This window comes from Dermacentor albipictus, chromosome 1 (assembly GCF_038994185.2).
Source record: "Dermacentor albipictus isolate Rhodes 1998 colony chromosome 1, USDA_Dalb.pri_finalv2, whole genome shotgun sequence".
Classification (NCBI taxonomy): Eukaryota; Metazoa; Arthropoda; class Arachnida; order Ixodida; family Ixodidae; genus Dermacentor; species Dermacentor albipictus.
The window spans coordinates 13,605,457-13,624,456 of NC_091821.1; the positions used below are offsets into that span (position 1 = coordinate 13,605,457).

General features: G+C 45.5%; 1 protein-coding gene across 3 annotated transcripts in view; it reads right to left on the reverse strand.

The window, feature by feature from the left end:
- spz4 (Spaetzle domain-containing protein 4) overlaps positions 1 to 19,000 on the reverse strand; it is a 67,429-nt gene that overhangs the window by 20,854 nt on the left and 27,575 nt on the right. For all 3 annotated transcript variants that reach the window (XM_065451884.1, XM_065451882.1, XM_065451883.1), the window contains exons 2-3: positions 7,037 to 7,185; positions 2,537 to 2,989 (exon numbers count right to left, since the gene is read on the reverse strand). In XM_065451884.1, coding sequence (XP_065307956.1) covers positions 2,537 to 2,989; positions 7,037 to 7,185 — 602 coding nt within the window. The remainder of the gene's footprint in view (positions 1 to 2,536; positions 2,990 to 7,036; positions 7,186 to 19,000) is intronic.

A 19,000-nucleotide genomic window follows, 5' to 3' on the forward strand; every position in this document is an offset into this window, starting at 1 on the left:
AAACGACTAAAGAAGAATATTTGAAATATCGCACTTTGCATTGCACAGACACCAAAGCAAGCGCAAATATAGATATGGCGCTGCGTTTGCTTTCGCGCACCTATGGCAACCCGTTTATAGCATCTTTTCTTTTTTTGTCACCGATAATTGTCGCTTTTTTTTTTAGATATTCACAGGTCACACGCTGAGTTTTGGAAAACTCATAAACACTGAGAAACTTCCACCGACTCCTGAGATTTAAAACAGAAAAAATCGTAGACCTGCTTGGGAACCGACGCGTTCATTTGGGCCGTGGCCCAGAGATTTCGACGACCGGGAATAAAACTTATCTATGACATAAGGCTGCGTTCACCGGTTCGATTCCGGCACGCAGCGTATTGTTTCTTTCCCGCGACTCGCTGGTTACATGCGGTGATCCACGTCGCTGCCTGCGTCATCGCGGGTGCGCCGCGTGGTGGTGTAGAGACCAAGCTCTACTCTAATGTCATTGATTCCTGAGTACGACGAGGTGGGAGACCGCTGATGAACTGAGATAAGAACGAGAACTAACTAGGGGTGTGCGAATATTTTCGAATGTGAATTGAATAGTCCCTGCTATTCGATTCGTATTCGATTCGTGAATATACTATTCGAAGTGGTAGAATATTTGTCTACTTCCAATTATAAGGGATAACAACATTTATTGAACTCTCGTGCGAGACAGAACGATGGATACAAGGACTGTTCTGAATTATTCTGCTGCAAGATAGCTGCCCTTGCCGCTCAAGGGCTTCAATTACTGAGCGAATGCGCGGGACAGGTAACTTCTGTTTAATAAGTTCCAGTCATTCAATAATAATGGCTCCCTTTTAGGTGGCCTATATAGGAATTAGCTACAATTTATTATTTGGGAAGGCTCACCATGTTTGCACCTTTCAAAACAACGTGCAGTGCTGTAGTATCGCACTTCTCTCCTTCAGCTAACGCAGCGGTGGGAGTGGGTTTGGCAGCATGTTCTTCCTTTTTTCAATACTGTCGCTGCCATGTTGCCCCAGATAATTGAAAGCAGTTGTTTATCATTCACAAGTTCCTAAGTGGCCCGGACGTCTAACTGTAAGCGGTACTACATGCATGTGTCAATGCATATAAGCCTGTTTTCTTCTTTTTTTTTTTGCAATACGGACTCCGCGAAAACGGGACCTTGCATGTTGCTTTAGAAATGAGGAAGTATTCGATATTCGATTCAATATTCCGTGGTTGTTTTTGTCGAATATTCGTATTCGATTCGATTCGGAAATTTCACTATTCGGACACTTCTAAGGAGAATGCATGCACCCTAATGTTGCCTTTCAAATCCTGACGACCGGTTACCGCCTGTATCGTGACCAAGAGTGTGAACGTTCATGCCGCTAATTCACTAGATCGAGTACACCATGGGGCTTTATTATGTGAGGATTGTTTTACTGCGTTTCTATTCGTTTCTGATGATCCGCCCCACCAAATGGCCGATTCCAGCGATAGCAGTGGCGTTGCTTTGCACAAGCTAATGGCAAAGGGCAAAAATAATGTAATAGAAAGCGAAAGGCATCGAACGGAATACTGCTAGGGAACGCCCTTCAGGTTGCAAATGCTTTTCTGAAGTTGAACGCTATACTAGATACCGTTACATTCAAACCAGACCTCAATTTCAACGCTCATTTATGAAGGCTTTCTTGTTGTTTAAAATAACAATCGTTATAAAAGTTTTACCAATAACCAATGTGGTTCGTATTACAGAGGCATGACCATGTTATTCTTCTGGTGTGACCGCTTTCGAACCTAACTATGTCCTCATAAGGACGCAGACAAGCGCCAACAAAGCAACATTTGAGAAAGATTAAGCACCATGACGCTAAGTTGATACTTGTTCTGATGAGTCGGCTGATCTGCTACGAACAAGCGGCGTTAATGCACTGTGGCCTGGAAACTGCGATACTCACCGTTCAATCGAGTCAACCGCCTATCACCAATGCTTTTAGAGCTTAGCTCTTAGGCGCCCGTTCCTGCTGCGAGCGTTGGCGTTGGCGTAACCGAGCGAACGAGCACAGCGAAAGGGGAAAGCGAACGCGGAGCGCAGCGGTGGATGAAAGACGCGAGCAGGAAAGGGGAGAGGAGAGTGCAGCGGAACCATGAGGCGGAAAGCGGAGGAGGGTATAGCGAAAGCATAAGAAAAGCGTAGACGAAGGTTACGAGATGGGGGGCGCCAGAGTAGCGCGGTCGTCTGGGAGGTCTGTCGGCGGCGGCTGCTGTCACCCACGCGCTGGCGCTCGCGATCTCCAGGTTAGCGAGGCAGTTGCGCCGTACTTCTTTTCGTTTGCAACGTGCCGCACGAGACATTGTCAGCGCCAGCCTAGTTATCACGAAAGGAACACGTATAGAGCTGCTCTCAAATTTTGTATTAGGGAGTATCGTAATCGTCGGTGATTTTTTCAATTCATCGAACAGGATAAACCACCGCAGAACGGATTCGGTGGCCGTTCACTCACTGCATGCTTTCTTACAACGCTCACATACTCACCCGGGCTTGTAGGCGCCTGCTTCGCCGTCGAGCAAGGCCGGTGCTGTCGTCACCGGACTGTCACCCGTCACGTCCATGGCCGGCACTGGGCTCGTGCCTGCTGTTGTGGTCGCCATGCCCACGGTCACATCGGCGTGTGCGGGCGGCCGCAGAGACGGTGGCGGTGGAGGTGGCGGCGGTGGTGGACGTGCCTTCTCGCCGTCGGCCAAGGGTGACGTCTTGAGTAGGTTTGCGTAGCGGCTGTTGGGCCGCACCCGGTACGCCGCCCGACCCCGGGTCCGATGCACCGACGAGACCGGCGGGACGGGGCTCTCCGGCTCGTGGAAGCGCAGGTCGTCGTAGCGCATCCTGCGCGCCTCTATCTCGGTGCCTACAATCACGCTGTGTCGCTGGTCGCCGTACATGCGCCGCACCAGGCCTTGATTCTCAAAGATGTAGCGCCGCACCGCGTGCCTGCGCGCGACGATGGTTGTCAGCGCGGAGTGAGCTACGTGCAGGCTTAACGGGGGCGTTGAGCTGGCTCTGGACCCTCCTCTAAATTACTGTGTGAAATTTGGCTTGCATGCGTTACACGAGAACCCATGGAGCAGTCAAAAACGTTTGTCTACTTCCGAATCCGCAGTTAATGAACGTGATGTTAAAGGTAACATTTTTCAGAGGCTGCTCGGACTGGAATGCGCCTCCTCTATGGTCGAGTGTCGCAGACGATCTGCCGCGCCACCGTTCACACTAATTCATATCGCGTAGCAGGGCTGTGCTGCAAATTAGCAGCAGCGTCTTATGCACTACAGTGGTTTTCAGCGTTAGAAAATTGATAAACAACTGGGGCCGAATTAGCAAAGCTCTTCGTTTGCAAGCGCTGTTTTTCATTGACTGATCACCTTCACTAATAATATGTCCTACATCAATATTGGCTATCACGAACGCTTTTGGCGTGAGCATGTTTTGTGAATACGGGTCCTGTTTTTTGAAGATAAAGCTGCTGGTGACACAACCTTCGCGTACAACCTGGCTAAATGTGGGCGTAGGAGGAGGAGGGAGGGGGTATGTGCCGTTTGACGAAGGCGGGCCTAGCCTTGTAAAAGCTGTTGGCAATCGCTCCACCCAAGTGCCACTTACATCAAGTGCGGTGAAGCCAAAAGCCCGTCACAATACTTCTCTCATCAAAAGGGAATACTAGCGACGAACCCGGATTTGAACTGGGACGCATGAGGCTGCGCGCCACCCGTTCCACGTTTGCTTGTTACCCCATCCACCCCGCTCACCATTCAGACTCCAGTTCTGTTTGACGGAGGAATTTGAGAAGCAACTGAAAGACCTGTCTCCTAAATATCCAGTGGCCTGTTGGGAACAAAAGGTCACTTGCACTTGTGTGTGTGTGTATAAAACAATTTTGCGATTCAGTTCACCTATTAATACTTTATGTTCTGTATGAAATTCAGGACACTTTAACAAATGATGGTCGACGTCACTAAGAGCCTGACACTGCACACACGACGATGACACGCTATGTCCTGTCTTGCACCACCACGCTGAATCTAGCGCTAACCTTGAGCGGATGCGGCATAGGAGGGCGGCTGCAGTTCTGTGAAGCCCCTTAGTCGCACGCGGTTGGTGTGGTGGAAAGCACAACGAGTGGAGTTGACTTAAGATGTCCTGCTTAATCGTTATTTTTGCACCCCGAGGAACCTTCTTCATTCGCCTGAACTGCAAAGCTCTGCGCGCAAAAGTGTTGAGTTGCCTTCAAGTTGAATTCATATGCATGAAAGGAAGTGCCAGTGCGCATCAACGCTGGAATTTCTTAACAGTCGCTGTTCGCTTGAACTCGTACATGCGCTTTTGATCCTTCACTTGCATGAAACTGTCCGTTTGCTGTCCTTCAGAAGGTCGCTTGAATCTGAAGTATACGAGAACAGAGTGAAGAACAGGCAGTACAGAACGAACGGAAACAAAAAATAATAGTAACAAAAAAAACAGTGCTGTCATTTGCTGTTTTCTGCATACGTCTCGTCTTTTACTTTGTTTTCGTCGATAGCAAGGATGAAAACCCCCATAGGCGCTTTTCAGCTTGGCGCTAGTGCGTTATATCATAGACCGACTCACACCATCCATAAACCTGAAGTATATAGCATGATACAATTCCAGGACTTTGGAAAAAGTCTCACCTATATACCGTTGGCTAGTACTTAGACAACTTAGTTTGCTCAATTGTTATATGAGGATCACGGCGAAAGCATGCTTACAGGTGGCCGCAAAAGTTTTAGGAGGTTTGAATTCGTGAAAAATTTGCTCAATAGGTACTGATGGGCTAGTTGCTCATCCTATTTTGGTAAAGCAGCGCACTTGGAAAATAGACGTTCACACGAACATGTACTGTGTACGTCCTCATCATCCAAGTGCGCTGCTTGACCAAAATCGCGAAAAAAAGGTGAAATTACCTCGCCACTTTGCCACTAATCCTGGTAATTTGGGGTGGGGAATGTGTTGGCCTTACGGTGAGGTACCCTCTCCACCTTTCATTTTGATAGCGGATGCAGCGGGTGCGACAGAATTTGGCTTTTTCGGAGCTCGCGCTCTGAAAACTTTTGCGGTCGGGTTTACGGTTGTATTGACAAATCGGCTGCATCAACCAGTTCCGGCGTCGCAGTGATTATTCCCTATGTAGCCCCTTCAGGCAATGTGTGCTCAACTGTGCCCGCCACGATGGTGTATCAAAAGCCGATGAAAATAAATGTATTTGAAACGTGTCGCATACCATATTGAAATACTTTTCTCATTAGAGCTGCGTTGCAAATTTGAATAATATATGCAAAGTGTTTTGGTAAGACGAGCTGGAAGATATGCGGCGGTATGTTTGCTCTCAATGTAAGTATGCCGTTACCTGGTGGGTTCGTTTTTTTTTCGTTGTTTTTCAAAATGTTTAAATCATGCATATTCTTTAAGAATAGGTATGCTAGACATGAAATAGTATGCTATAGACATGAAATAGTTGATGTTCTCATATCAGACGTTCTTGCAGAGATTTCTTGCACAGAGTCAACATTCTGTCTACTTTAGCAGGGAAGAAGTTTGGGCGTGTTGGTGGTATGCAGAGCAGCAGCATTTGTGACTTGAACGCGTGAATGAGAAAATCTTCTCATTGTCTGATCGCTTGGCGTGGGAGCTAAAACATGAGAGTGCTCGTGTACGGCCAACCTAATGCAACCCCAGAACGTGTAAGCGCCAATCATTAGAGAGTTTTGAATTTAGGGGACGCAAGGCTTTGGGGCCCCAAGCGCTAAAGGGTCCCAAGGCCTTGCGTCCCCCTAATATAAAACTCTCTGTTATAAAATATTTGCGCCATCCCCCGCCATCGTTCTCACACATTTCAAGTGTAGCAGACCTCCTGTATGAGGCCGATGGCCTTACTCAACATAGCGATCACTGCGATTGGCAAACCAGCAGGTTACATATAATCTTTGTGCTTCGGCTTTGTCTTTTTGCCCTGTAAAGCAGTAGTATCAAAAGGGCATCGCTTAAAATGAATCCGATAGTATTTGTGATGGCACAATTTTCGTAAGGCGGTTGAGCGCGTCCCAGTAGGTGGGACGAATGAGACCGAACAGAAAATAATCGGTTTTCATCCGCTTCGTTGACCAAAATAAAAAACAATAAAACAATAACACTATCTGATGCCGCAATGAGACCTCGACTGTTCATGAAGCATTCTCGGCTCATGCGCTATATAACAAGCAGATCTATAGCCCAGCTGCTGCCAATGTTTCAAACGCTCGCGCAGTCCGCAGCCTGTCGCTTGACTACTCGACAAGTGTGATTCACACTGTATGGTTTGCTGTTATGACTAACGAAGATTATTTTATTACCACCTGTCATGGCGCTCTTTGGCCAAACCTGGCCCTTGCGCCATAAAACACCACACATCATCAAGATTATTTTATTCGTGGGCGAAAACCTCATCCAACAAACTATGTAGTCGCACAAAGCATATACAGATAACAATTAGAACGCTTGTCAAAGGAAATAGCACAAGTTATCCCAGCAGTACGGTAGCCATGCCGTTACAACCGTTATATGTTTCGCAACTACTCACTGCGGCTAGACCACAGCTTAGAAGTATTGCGAAGGCTGTAGTAAGGTCACATTCGGGAAACGAATTCTCAAAAATACACAATTGATCTCCGAGGCTTATTGTAGGCTCAAGTACGGGTGCGCAGATCGCGCTGGGTGCTCCATCCAACGCGATCTCAGCAGAAATGCCGGTCATGCCGGCTTACATCACTTCAGTACGTGTCACAGAACCGTTTTTCATGTGGAAGACGCTGCGTAATACTAAGTAGAACGCGCAAGCGTGAGAATAACCATCAGAAATTGCTATTGAGCGCATAACTGCAATAAAACACGGAGCGCTCGCACAAGCCAGCATGCCAACTGCCCAAGCACGACGCCACTGCCCACGCAATGTGGTAGCGCCCATGAAAAAAAAAAAAGGTCTATACGCACCACGGGTAGGAGCTGCCGGCAACGTTGCAGAAGGCGGAGCGCGTCATGTCGCACGGAATGTCGAGCAGGAAGCGCGCCGAAATGCGTGGTCCGCAACTCTGCGCGTCGGCGGCTCCCCCGGTCCTGCCACCGCGCTGCTCCTGCTGCCACTACGTCCAGGACACAAAGGGATGGAGGAAGGCTATAGAGCGCGTAGGAATGGTCACTTTCTATCGCAAATATTCTCGGGCTCGATGAACCGCTTGTGCAGTCCGCAGTGCACACTTCTCATTGGAGCGGTGCACTCCGTATAATGCGCCTGCTGGTTTGAGAGAGTTGCTTATGATCGTGCGCTGACGATGTTTGGCGGACCGAGTATACTAGTGCTTCTAGCAGAGCAATGAGGCCAGTGGATAGGTAGGTGGGAGGGCTTGTAAGCTCTCCCACCTTCTCTCTCGACCTCTAACCACGTGGCCGGCTTCCCACACTTCCCACATACACACTTTTTTTTCTTCAATTTTTATACTCCTAATGCTAACGCATTAAAAGACTAAGCAGTTCATGAGGCGTGTATATAGATATTAAAGTGGTACGGACTTTCTCAACTGTGCCAGAAGTCTAAGAAGACACCTAAGCATACGCACAGTACCTGGCCTTGCATGTTTTCCAACATGCGTAGGCGTACGCCATCCTTTGTCGTCTGTTGCGTACGAACGCGTGGACAGCATCTTATTAAGAGCCTTCAGATGCCATGAATAATCAATACCATCATGTTCTACGCCTTCATGTCTTCCAGACACGTCTCCCTGGTTGTCATTGAAGCCATATATATATATATATATATATATATATATATATATATATATATATATATATATATATATATATACCCGCAGGGTTCTTCGATGGGCTTTGGGAGACACTGCAAGACTATGTGCATCTACATGTGGGCCTCTGTGACTTTGTCCAAGTCATCTGCAGCCTTGGGTCAGAGGTGGCGCCTGACTTATACGATGCAACATAGAGCAGCAGAACTGGTCGCCATCAGAGAGGCCATTCGATGTGCATCCGAGTATCTCTCTCAAACATGGACTATATTTCGGGACTCAAAAAGCCAACCCTGCAAATACTTTAATGCGGGATAAGGAGTAACTTCTATTGTTTTCTGTCATTTCACATGGCAGAGCTCATACTCTTGCTGAAGTAAAGGGACATTAAATTCGGTACCAGTGGATACCTGGACATTTAGGAGTGCATGGTAACGTCCTTGATGATAAAGAAACCAGAAACGCCTTAAATGACGGTACGCTTGTTATCTTTCCATTCTGCAGGTCCGAGGGCAACCCATTTGTCACTGGGATTGTCAGAACTGCGACAAAATAATACTGGTGGCAACCGGGAATCCGTCATGTAGCCACCTTCACAGGCTTGACCCTACTATGTCTTTTTGAATGCCGCATGGCTTACAGCGATGGTGTTCACAGACTACGATTAGGTGTGGCGTTTACCAAACGTTATATGTAACTACTTCAGCATGCAAACTTTGTCAACTGAATCATTGTGACGTTCCTGAAATAAGCGCACCATGTCCTTTGTGTTTGCCTCTACTACGTGCACTAACGGAAGGCGCTGGCTGATTCCGTATCGAAAATAAGCAGTCGAAATGAAGATGTACTACTGGGACCTCAGCCTTACCACAAATCTAGTGGCAGACAATTTTGGCATTACTTACTGTCTTGCACAGCACGGGGCTGTGCTCGCGACTGTGAAAATCCATCTGAACTACTTTCACACCTTTCCGTCCACATCGCCACAACTCATAAATTTCTTTCTCTGTCTCCCCACGCCCCTTATTTCGACACTGAACAGCAGGCTAGAGAAGTCAACCTGAGGTCGACCTCTCTGACACTTCTTAAACTTCTTTCTCTATTACAATGAAGCAGGCTTCGATCACTTCTTTTTGTAGCTTATCGGTTGAGTTAGACGAGAATATTATTACATACATTCCGTCTTCGCTTGTCTGTATGCGCGCGACAATCTAGAGGCTGTCTGGGTTTCCGTAACCTTTGTTCACAAAAAAATTCATCATAGGCGTGTGCTATCGCTCACCCTCTGCACAACCTACGTTTTTCCATGACCTACACGACAGTAGAAACCTTGTGCGTACGCGATTTCCTTCATCTCCCATCCTACTTCTGCGCGATTTTAATCTTCCAAACATAACCTGGAAACATCAACCTCCTTCACTCTCTCCCTTTTCGGCACAAGCTAGGGAGTTTTTAGAATTGTGCGCAGTTTTTTCATTGTTACAACTAAGTAACACAACCTGCACGTGTAGCTTCAAATGCTGCAAGCACCCTTGACCTGGTTTTGATATCCCACCCTGATACAATCTCGGAGATTACACACCTACCTGGTATAAGCGATCACTGCCTACTTGCATTTTCATTTAACGCTTTAACCCGCAAACCAAATAAAATCAGAAAATCTATAGATATTTACAAAACTGCTAATTTTACCGCCATAATTAACGAATTAACTGTATTTCTCGAGACTTTCCTAGCGAATTTTGAAAATCGTTCGCTTCAGCAGAATTGGGACATGTTCACCGCTAATGTTCAGCAACTAATTGAAAAGTACATTCCATTCCGCATCATTACCTCCAATTCTGATGCTCCTTGGTAGAATACCCATCTTAAGCGCTTATCTAACCGCAAAAACGCCTATATCGCTGCGCAAAACACTCTCCAACTGCCACACGCTGGTCTGCTTATCCGCGTTCGACACGTACGTAAGAGCACTAAAGAATGCTAAATCTAACTTTCTATCTAACGTACTTCCATCAATGTTAAAGACTAACGTTGAAAAGTTTTGGGGTGTAATCAACCCCTTGCATGATGAGCACCTAACCCTGGAAGACCCATTGGGCATCCTTATACCTAAAGAACAGTGCGCTTCCGCCCTTAATGACGCATTTGGGCAAAATTTTTCAGTCCCCTACAATGACCGCCTACCTCCTACTCACCAGTAAGATTATGTAGTTATGTCTCCCGTGATTGTGGATACGGCTAGCGTTGCGAAACTAATTGATTCCCTGAACCAACACTCAACGCCTGGTTACGACTCTATTAACTAAATATTTCTTAAAAATACCAACGCCGTTAGTTCAATTATATTAACAAAGCTTTTTCAGCAATCACTGAATACATCTACTCAACCTAGCCAATGGAAAATCGGGAAGGTGGTTCCACTGCATAAATCAGGTAACAAAAATTTAACAGCTAATTATCGCCCCATCTCTCTCTCAAGCACTTGCTGTAAATTGCTCGAACATATAATCTTCAAACATCTTGTTAACTTCCTGGAATCCAATGTAGTTTTCACACCATCCCAGCATAGATTTAGAAAAAAAAAACATTTTCATGTGAAACTCAGCTTGCAATCTTTACGCACAAATTACATCGTATTCTCGATCGTTCGTCATTTGCAGATTGCATTATTTTAGACTTGACTAAATCATTTGATAAGGTCTGTCATAAACTTCTACTTCTTAAACTAAAAGAAAGTATGGCGTTTTACGTGCCAAAACCACTTTCTGATTATGAGGCACGCCGTAGTGGAGGACTCCGAAAATTTTGACCATCTGGGGGTTCTTTAATGTGCACCTAACTCTAAGTGCACAGGCGTTTTCGCCCCCATTGAAATCCGGCCGCCGCGGCCGGGATTCGATCCCGCGACCTCGTGCTCAGCAGCCTAACACCATAGCCACTGAGCAAGCGCGGTGGGTACTTTTTAAACTAAGTCAGCTGAACCTTTAAACTAACATCTTGAAGTGGATTGAATGCTTCCTGTCCAATCGCTCTCAATTTGTAACTGCAAATGGCAATAACTCCCCACTTCGAAGCGTAACTTCCTGTGTACCTCAAGGTTCAGTACTCAGGCCTATTTTGTTTCCCATTTATTTTAACGACCTCCCTTCGTCACTATCATCTAACATTCCCTTATTTGCTGACGATTGTGTCATCTTTCGTGAAATAGCTAATGCAGAGGATGCTAACCAGCTTCAGTCTGCTCTAATTAGTGTATCAAACTGGTGCAAATATTGGCTAATGGAACTAAACGTTGGCAAATGTAAAGTGATGCGGGTATCCTGAATGACTAACAGCATGCCTACATACTACCTAAATAATGTTCCCTGGGAATGAGTTCGCTCTTTTAAATACGTAGATGTGCATATCCTTGATAATTTATCTTGGAGTATTCATACCGACTACGTAATTCGCAATGCTAACCGCATGCTTGGCTACCTATTGCCGTAACATTTCAACTGCCCCTTCATCCCTAAAAATGCTTCTTTATACTACCCTTATACGTCCGTGACTTGAATATGCATGCGCTGTTTGGGATCCTGCCATTGACAAAGTAATTAATTCATTAGAACTCGCGCAAAATAATTCAGTGCGTTTCATCTTACGTAATTAGAACATAACTGTAAGTGTGTCTGCCATGAAACCCAACCTTGCACTTACCACACTTTCTTCTCATCGTCAAATCTCACGTTTAGTCCTTTTTCATAGATTATACCATCATTCAACACTCCGCGACGATTTCATTTTTCAGCCACAATACATATCGCCTCGAAGCGACCACCGTTATAAAGTTGGTCTTGAATAATAATAATAATAATAATAATAATAATAATAATAATAATAATAATAATAATAATAATAATAATAATAATAATAATAATAATAATAATAATAATCCTGGTTACGCTCACTGCAGAGCAAATGCCTCTCCTATACTTCTCCAACTACCCCGGTCATATACTAATTGTGGCCATGTTGTCCCTGCAAACTTCTTAATCTCATCCGCCCACCTAGCTTTCTGCCGCCTGCTACGCTTCCCTTCCCTTGGAATCCAGTCCGTAACCGTTAATGGCCATCGGTTATCTTTCCTCCTCATTACATGTCCCGCCCATGCCCATTTTTTTTCTTCATTTCAACTAAGATGTCATTAACTCGTGTTTGTTTTCTCACCCAATCTGCTCTTTTCTTACCCCTTAACGTTACACCCATCATTCTTCTTTCCATAGCTCATCGCGTCGTCCTCAATTTGAGTAGAACCCTTTTCGTAAGCCTCCAGGTTTCTGCCCCGTAAGTGAGTACTGGTAAGACACAGCTATTATACACTTTTCTCTGGAGGGATAGTGGCACCCTGCTGTTCATGATCTGAGAATGCCTGCCAAACGCACCCCAGCCCTTTCTTATTCTTCTGATTATTTCAGTCTCATGATCCGGATCCGCGGTCACTAGTCGTATCTATATACGATAACCAAAGATTTCGGGCAGTTCTAGCTAACAGTGTGTAATTGAAGCATTTTTTTGTTTACTGTATGGTTGTAACCTCAGTGCTTTTGTATTGACCGCTTAACTATCCTAGTTTGGTACCAGTTTATCATGACATTGTTAACCTTAGCTAAAACTGTATAATCAGAAGCCTTTGTACTTAAACGTTCTAACTGCTTATATTTGTTTCTTTTCTCGTTTGTTGTAACCCACTCTCGTCTTTAATACCGTTAGTCCTGAGGGTAATAATAAATAAATAAATAAATAAATAAATAAATAAATAAATAAATAAATAAATAAATAAATAGTTCGGCGTCCGCTCACAGTTCCTTCAATAGAAAAGCTAGTGCCTTTCAGTGTTATTTCGTGCAGCCAATGCGTGCTCACGCCACGTTTGATTAGAACAAAGCGCCCCTCCCCCGCTTTATACGCCGTATAAAAACACTTCGACGGGATAGCGAAATTTGCTAATGAACCAAACTTAAAAACAACATATATATTTCCTGTAATTTATTTTGTTGAAAACAGGTTTATTAAACGTATTCTATTGTAGATGTCGCAATTTATCATCTAGATTACATGTAGAGGCGGACACTACTTACAAGACAAATTGCAGAGCTATTGTAAGAAATGAAATATCGCTACTCAACTTTCTAATAATTTTCTAGAGAGCACATATCCCAGATGTGGAATGCATGCCGACCAGTTGCGAAGTAATATCGACCTAGCAGAAATTAAACGGACGGTTCCACCTATTCCAACAGCTCTACTGGAGCAGCAGGTGTTCCATCGGATACCGTCTCTTTGCAATTTAAATATCCACGCAATGGTACGTCTGCAGATGCAGAACTTGCGGTTCTTCAAGGTGCACTCAATTATGTATTCCAGCACCAACCAAATTGTTGGACCATTTTCTGCGATTTCAAAGCAACCTTACGAACTTTGCGGTTTACCTTACGTCATGGGTTACACGAGCAGCTAGTGCACGAAATAAGACACGCTCATCATCACGCGCTCGAGAAAGACGACGACATTATATTGCGATGGTTGCCGAGCCATTGCGGAATTGTCGGCAATGACAGTGCAGATGAAGCTGCGTGTTCGGCTGATCAAAAACATCAGCGGGTTCCTATACCACTCTCAAGAACGAATGATGCGCGGCAACTTCAATTACTTGCTCACCACATCACACTTCTATACGATGGAATTCACCGGGTTTCACCAACTCACGCTTGCGCTTCTCGACCCTGGCATGCGACTTCGCCTGCCACCTGGACTCTGCCGTGGTGAAACAACTTTACTGTGTTACATGTGGTCGGGTGCCGCATTTACCAATGTCTATTCATTCCTAATGTAGAGGTGGCCAACAATGCGGCGTGCAATTTGTGCGGGTGCGATGAGACTCTAGAGCACCTTACGTGTCACCGCCCATCCTCTGGCACTCAACGACCTACTCTACAAGCTAAGCTCAACGTCTTAGATAATAGAACGTTCTTGGAAGAAAATATCCTTGGACCATGGCCTATGCATTGTTGCATGCGAGACGCCGCAAAAGTTCTTCTGCACTTTGTGAAGGATACTGGATTGTACGAACGCTTGTGACAACGGAGATTCCTCTGCGACTGACCGTGAGTGACTGACTATTATTTTTCTTTACGCGCCTTATCTGTTAGTCACCTTTCCCCCTCCTCAAATGTAAGCAATACTGATACCTATATAGCACAGGAAAAATGTTGCTTGATGCTTACGTGAGTTTTCCAGATCGTTTCCGTAGCAATCTAGCCAAAAAAAAAAAAATATTCAAAGCGGTGCGCTTTAAACGTCCGAAGAGATGTAGTTTACAGAATTCTGAAATCATTTTTATTGCTTAGTTAGAGTTGCACACTTGATGCCTTATTAAAAAGGAATTTTCAGTTTACGACAATGTTTATAAAAATTATGGCCTAAGTAAAATATCTGCCCAACAGTCGTTAGATTTTAGGAGTCTCTTATAAATTCAATAGACCTCATCAAAATAGCTTCAGTGGATGCCATACAAAACGCTGTTTTTAATACCAGTGTATTTAGATGGGAGCTTTCCCAAGGTAGGTCCTCCCCTAAATAATTTGCTACGCAAAACTCTTACCTAGGTACAATTATTCTCGCACGTCTTATTTGAACGCAAGATAAGGCAGGCATCCACGTGAAATAGGTGCAACGTACATTAATATATTCTTGAATATATACGAACAACGATATAGTGTCAGTGTAATATCGTTCCGTGCGGAGAAACAAGTGAAAAATGTCATTATGCAGCCTATTTAAGAGAGATGGTCTGCAAGAGGCCAACGCTAAAACCAGCTCGAGCTAAGGGCCCAGTGGCCCCTCGACGTTTAGTCTGCAGTGGTTGGTTTCTTAAGCATTTGTTGTATCGTAACAATCGGAACGAACAGTTTGTAGTCTCTCCGATGGTGACGTGCATGATGATGACGATGGCACAACGGTGGTGGAACGACAGCAACAACACAATGACAATGGTGATAAAAACGGCAACACTTTGGGGATGACGACGACACTAAGTGATCCTCTCACAAAGACAGCGAATAGCTAGCTGTCTTTGTGAGAGGAATGCTTAGAATTACTCCTGCGCTGAATGCCTTGATGCGAAGACCACGCTTCACATGGCCTTTTGACCTTGGCGTTACTTGATCAAGGTTCACGGTGCCACTTGTTTAACTCCGTGCTAGATCTTGTCTCCGCGTCTCGCTTAGACTCTCTATAAGAATGATTCAAAGTGTGCACATTCAACCTTGCGCTACAGATTGTCGCTACGGACGCTTTAACTCGGTTTCTGGGTACACTACTAGCTACTACACTGCTAACAAGATGCTGGGGCTGGGGCTAACGTTGCCTAGGAAAATTTCATGTGGCCCGCTGTGTTCTTTCTTTCTTTCTTTCTTTCTTTCTTTCTTTCTTTCTTTCTTTCTTTCTTTCTTTCTTTCTTTCTTTCTTTCTTTCTTTCTTTCTTTCTTTCTTTCTTTCTGTTTAGCGGTCACAGCTATGGGATTGCGAATTTTCTCGCAATAGAGTCATGCGATCGGTCCCTTAGTAACTATGCAGTTTCTGTAATTGACTCCTGCAAGCGGGGTCGATCATTATGCATTGCGTTTGCAGTTCCGCTCCCTGTATAAACGGAAACGGGTGGTAATCGCAACCCGGCAATGATAGTTGTACGTCTAGCGGGCGCTCAAATAAAAGAAACATACGTCGTCACGAACTCTGGCGAGCCGCAGCGTGTGGGGACGGCGCGTCGACCGGCCGTTAACCTCTCGTCGTCGCGAAGCAGGATAGAGTTGAACGAGTGTGTACGCTGTAACGGTGCGTGCAGGAAACCGGCCTCGCCGGCATCGGTTCCTTTCTGGCCGAGCTGTCCCACTCGCGCACCGGCCCGACCTCCCCAGTTTGGGGCGTCACTGTGTCAAGGACACGCGCGGACCTCTCCTCACGCCGAAGCGGCTGCAATTCGCCGCCCCTCGCTCGCTTTCCGGGGCAGCTCTTCTCCCCTGGCCGCGCAGCGTCATACCGGGGCCCTGTCTCACGCGTTTCAGCAGGCTGCCGTCATCGCTCAACCTGAGCGTGTCCGCTCCATTTGAAACCGTTTCACGATGGTAATGCGTGAGCCTCTACATGTACATTGGCTTTCCGCCTTGTTGCTGCCTAAACTGGAGTTTGCCATCCGCGTCGATGTTGCTAATAATTCGAGGAGAGAACTGAACACCTCTATTATGCACATTCGTGCTCCCAGAACTCAAGCACGAGTTGTGTGGACTATTTCGCAGCTCATGCTTTTAGACAGGGTGGTAGTCCCTCAGTTGAAGCTTATGGATATTCACTCATTGTTGGGTCAAACAGTGTCAATGACAATGTAAGAAATTCATAAATGCCGTTTAAAGTCCAAAACTTTGTTCTCGATTGGCTGGTGTAAGGCGCTATCTCGCACGGTAATGTTTCTGACACGTGCTTTAGTCAACTCTTTAAAATTTGGTAAGCTCTTTAAAATTGTATGAGAGCGATAAGAAAATAAACCCTTCTTTTGATGTCTTTACCAACGCAAAGAAAACGCTGAAGAAAACACTCTAAGCTTATGTTAGTAATTGCATAATCACACGCTTACCCTCTGACTGCCTTCGGGAACATGCAAACCAACGTCGAATGCAATCACTCGCACCCGCAGATATTATGCGTTCTGTGCACATGCATTCGCCGTAATCGCCAGCTCCCTCAAAGTCTTTTGTGACTGATGGCCTGAGTTCCTCTGTGAATTTCACGGCGGGCTTAGAGACGTCGCCCGGCGATGCCCGCGAGTGTTGGCCTTGGCGCAGGAGAGAAAGTGCTCGAGCTTCTTGCTTCGCATCAAGCAACGTGAACGCAATAAGCTTCAGACTATCAACGTCCACAAATCCTTGGTGGGGACGCGCTTATCATTAGGCACTCAATAGCATGCTTGTTTGCTGTAATAGTTCAACCTGCTATTTAAGTACTGTTAAGAATGGCCAGCTGCAGTGCAAGATTGCCACCCACTTACGACTATGACGGCAACATCCCGGGAGCGTCGCAGCCAACTTCTAGCCACAGCGTGACTAAATCGACTTTGTGACGAAATGAGTTCGGCGGGCCAACTATTGTTCCCAAACTCCCCAACGCGCTACCCGGAACGGCTCCGAGTTCTACGGGGCCCCTCTGACGTCGGTTTCGGACCTTCGAACGTGTGTGCCTTTGTGTGTGTAGACCGTCCTGTGGGGAGGCGGCTAGTTTGCGATCACCAAACGAACGTTCGCGCCGCCTTGTATCGCGGGAGGACCGAGTGTTTAAAAACTGCTGTTGTGCGGATGCTCGACACACTTTTCTTGAGCAGTCATGTTGGACTCACACTCTCTCTCAAGCGGTCATGTTAGACTGATGTACTTTCTCAAACAGTCATGTTAGACTGATATAAATACTGTAAATAAACCCTTATTCCTCGTTCTCGATGAGAAGCAGTCCTTCCCTTCATCAACGTCCTCAGCCTGGATAAGTTGGACGTCGGCATGGGCCAGCTACCTTCTAATTCACGCCCGACTCCAATCTTGACAACGGATCACGAGCGATGGGATTGAGCCCCCAATCTTGACAGTACATGTAAATCTTACAGGTACATGTACAACATGAAGGTACTTAACCTGGGACCCTATAACGTAAAACTCTTCCAATCTGTTTTTATTCCAATGCCCTGACGTCAAATTTACGTAACCACCGACGCAAAGCCCAATCAAACGCGCTTGTCGTTTATGGGATGTCGATTTCTTTTGCTTTGATAGCTAATAGCGTTGTCTACATTGAGCAGTTTTTCTTACCTAATTGGCTGAAAAGAGGCGAGGAGCACGTTTAAGTGGAGAGAGTTTCAATGGGGCTGAGCCAGCACAGTGAAATTAGATAACCAGATGAAGAGGGTAGTGCCGGCGTCTGCGATTGGTCCACTTCCCTTTGCTTAGCTTGCAGTGTATGATCGAAAATCGCGGCAGCGTGCAACGGAAGGTTAAAAATGCTGCAAAAATAGGTCCTCAGCCAAGTAGAGTAGGCATAGCGATGTTATATACGTGCGGAAAGGTCTTGATCATGTTATACTGCCACGAAAAATGTTTTATTATACGCAAATAAATCCATACTCCCGTCAGGTCTGAGTAGCCAGTGCCAAAGCGATCGGCGGGCTGCCATTTTCTATTCCTTACGGAACGGGGCTGTCTCTGGCTATTCAGTAAAGGTTTCAGTTTCGTCGGCATATTAATGCGTCTTTATCGCGTACACGTCACTTTGACGCGATGAGTTTTTTGCGGTATTGTGACGTCGCGTGACAGACAGAAAAGGTGGGCGCATCCCGAAAACGTTTGACCAATAACTGTCGGTCAAACGAAGCTATTTTCGCTAATTGGGAAAAAGGCGTCGAATGAGAAATTATCGTTTTTTATTCGTTTGGTCTAATCATGCATAATCAGTGTGCACCTATCATATCAGATGTGGCGTTTTCGCGGTTTTCGTGCATCGCCTGACAGACAGGCGCAGTGGGTGGCGGCTGAAAATTTTTTTTGACTGATCGTGGAAGGCTGATTGCAGAATTGGAATAGAAAATTTGGAATAGCTTTATGTTATAGTGCCCCTGAATTACAACATTCAAATTATTGTTTTTCTTTCTCATACGAAACATAAGATAGTCCTCAACGATCAGAGTCATCCAAAGCGATGAAAGAGAAATCAGCGTTTTGAATCAATTACTGAAGTTAAACAGTCAGCACCAAAAGAATTGTGTGTGCGTTTTCTCGGATATTCTGGTGTGCTGTAACACTAATGCAACCTGTGACTGGACAGCACTGACTAAATCTCTTAATGTCGTTATATTCACATGGTATCTGCAGGCAGTGGACATTGTGAATATGTAACTTGTACTGCGTGCGAATATGTCGATGGTATAATGAGGCAGCTTTATACTATACTTGTGTTTGTGTCCGTGTTGCCTACCATAGCGGTACATAGAAAGAAAAGAAAAATGTGCTTGCAAAAGTGGGAGAGTAGAGTGGACATCCAATGCTTATTACTTCCTCTTTAAGCGAGAAGTATTAGGAAA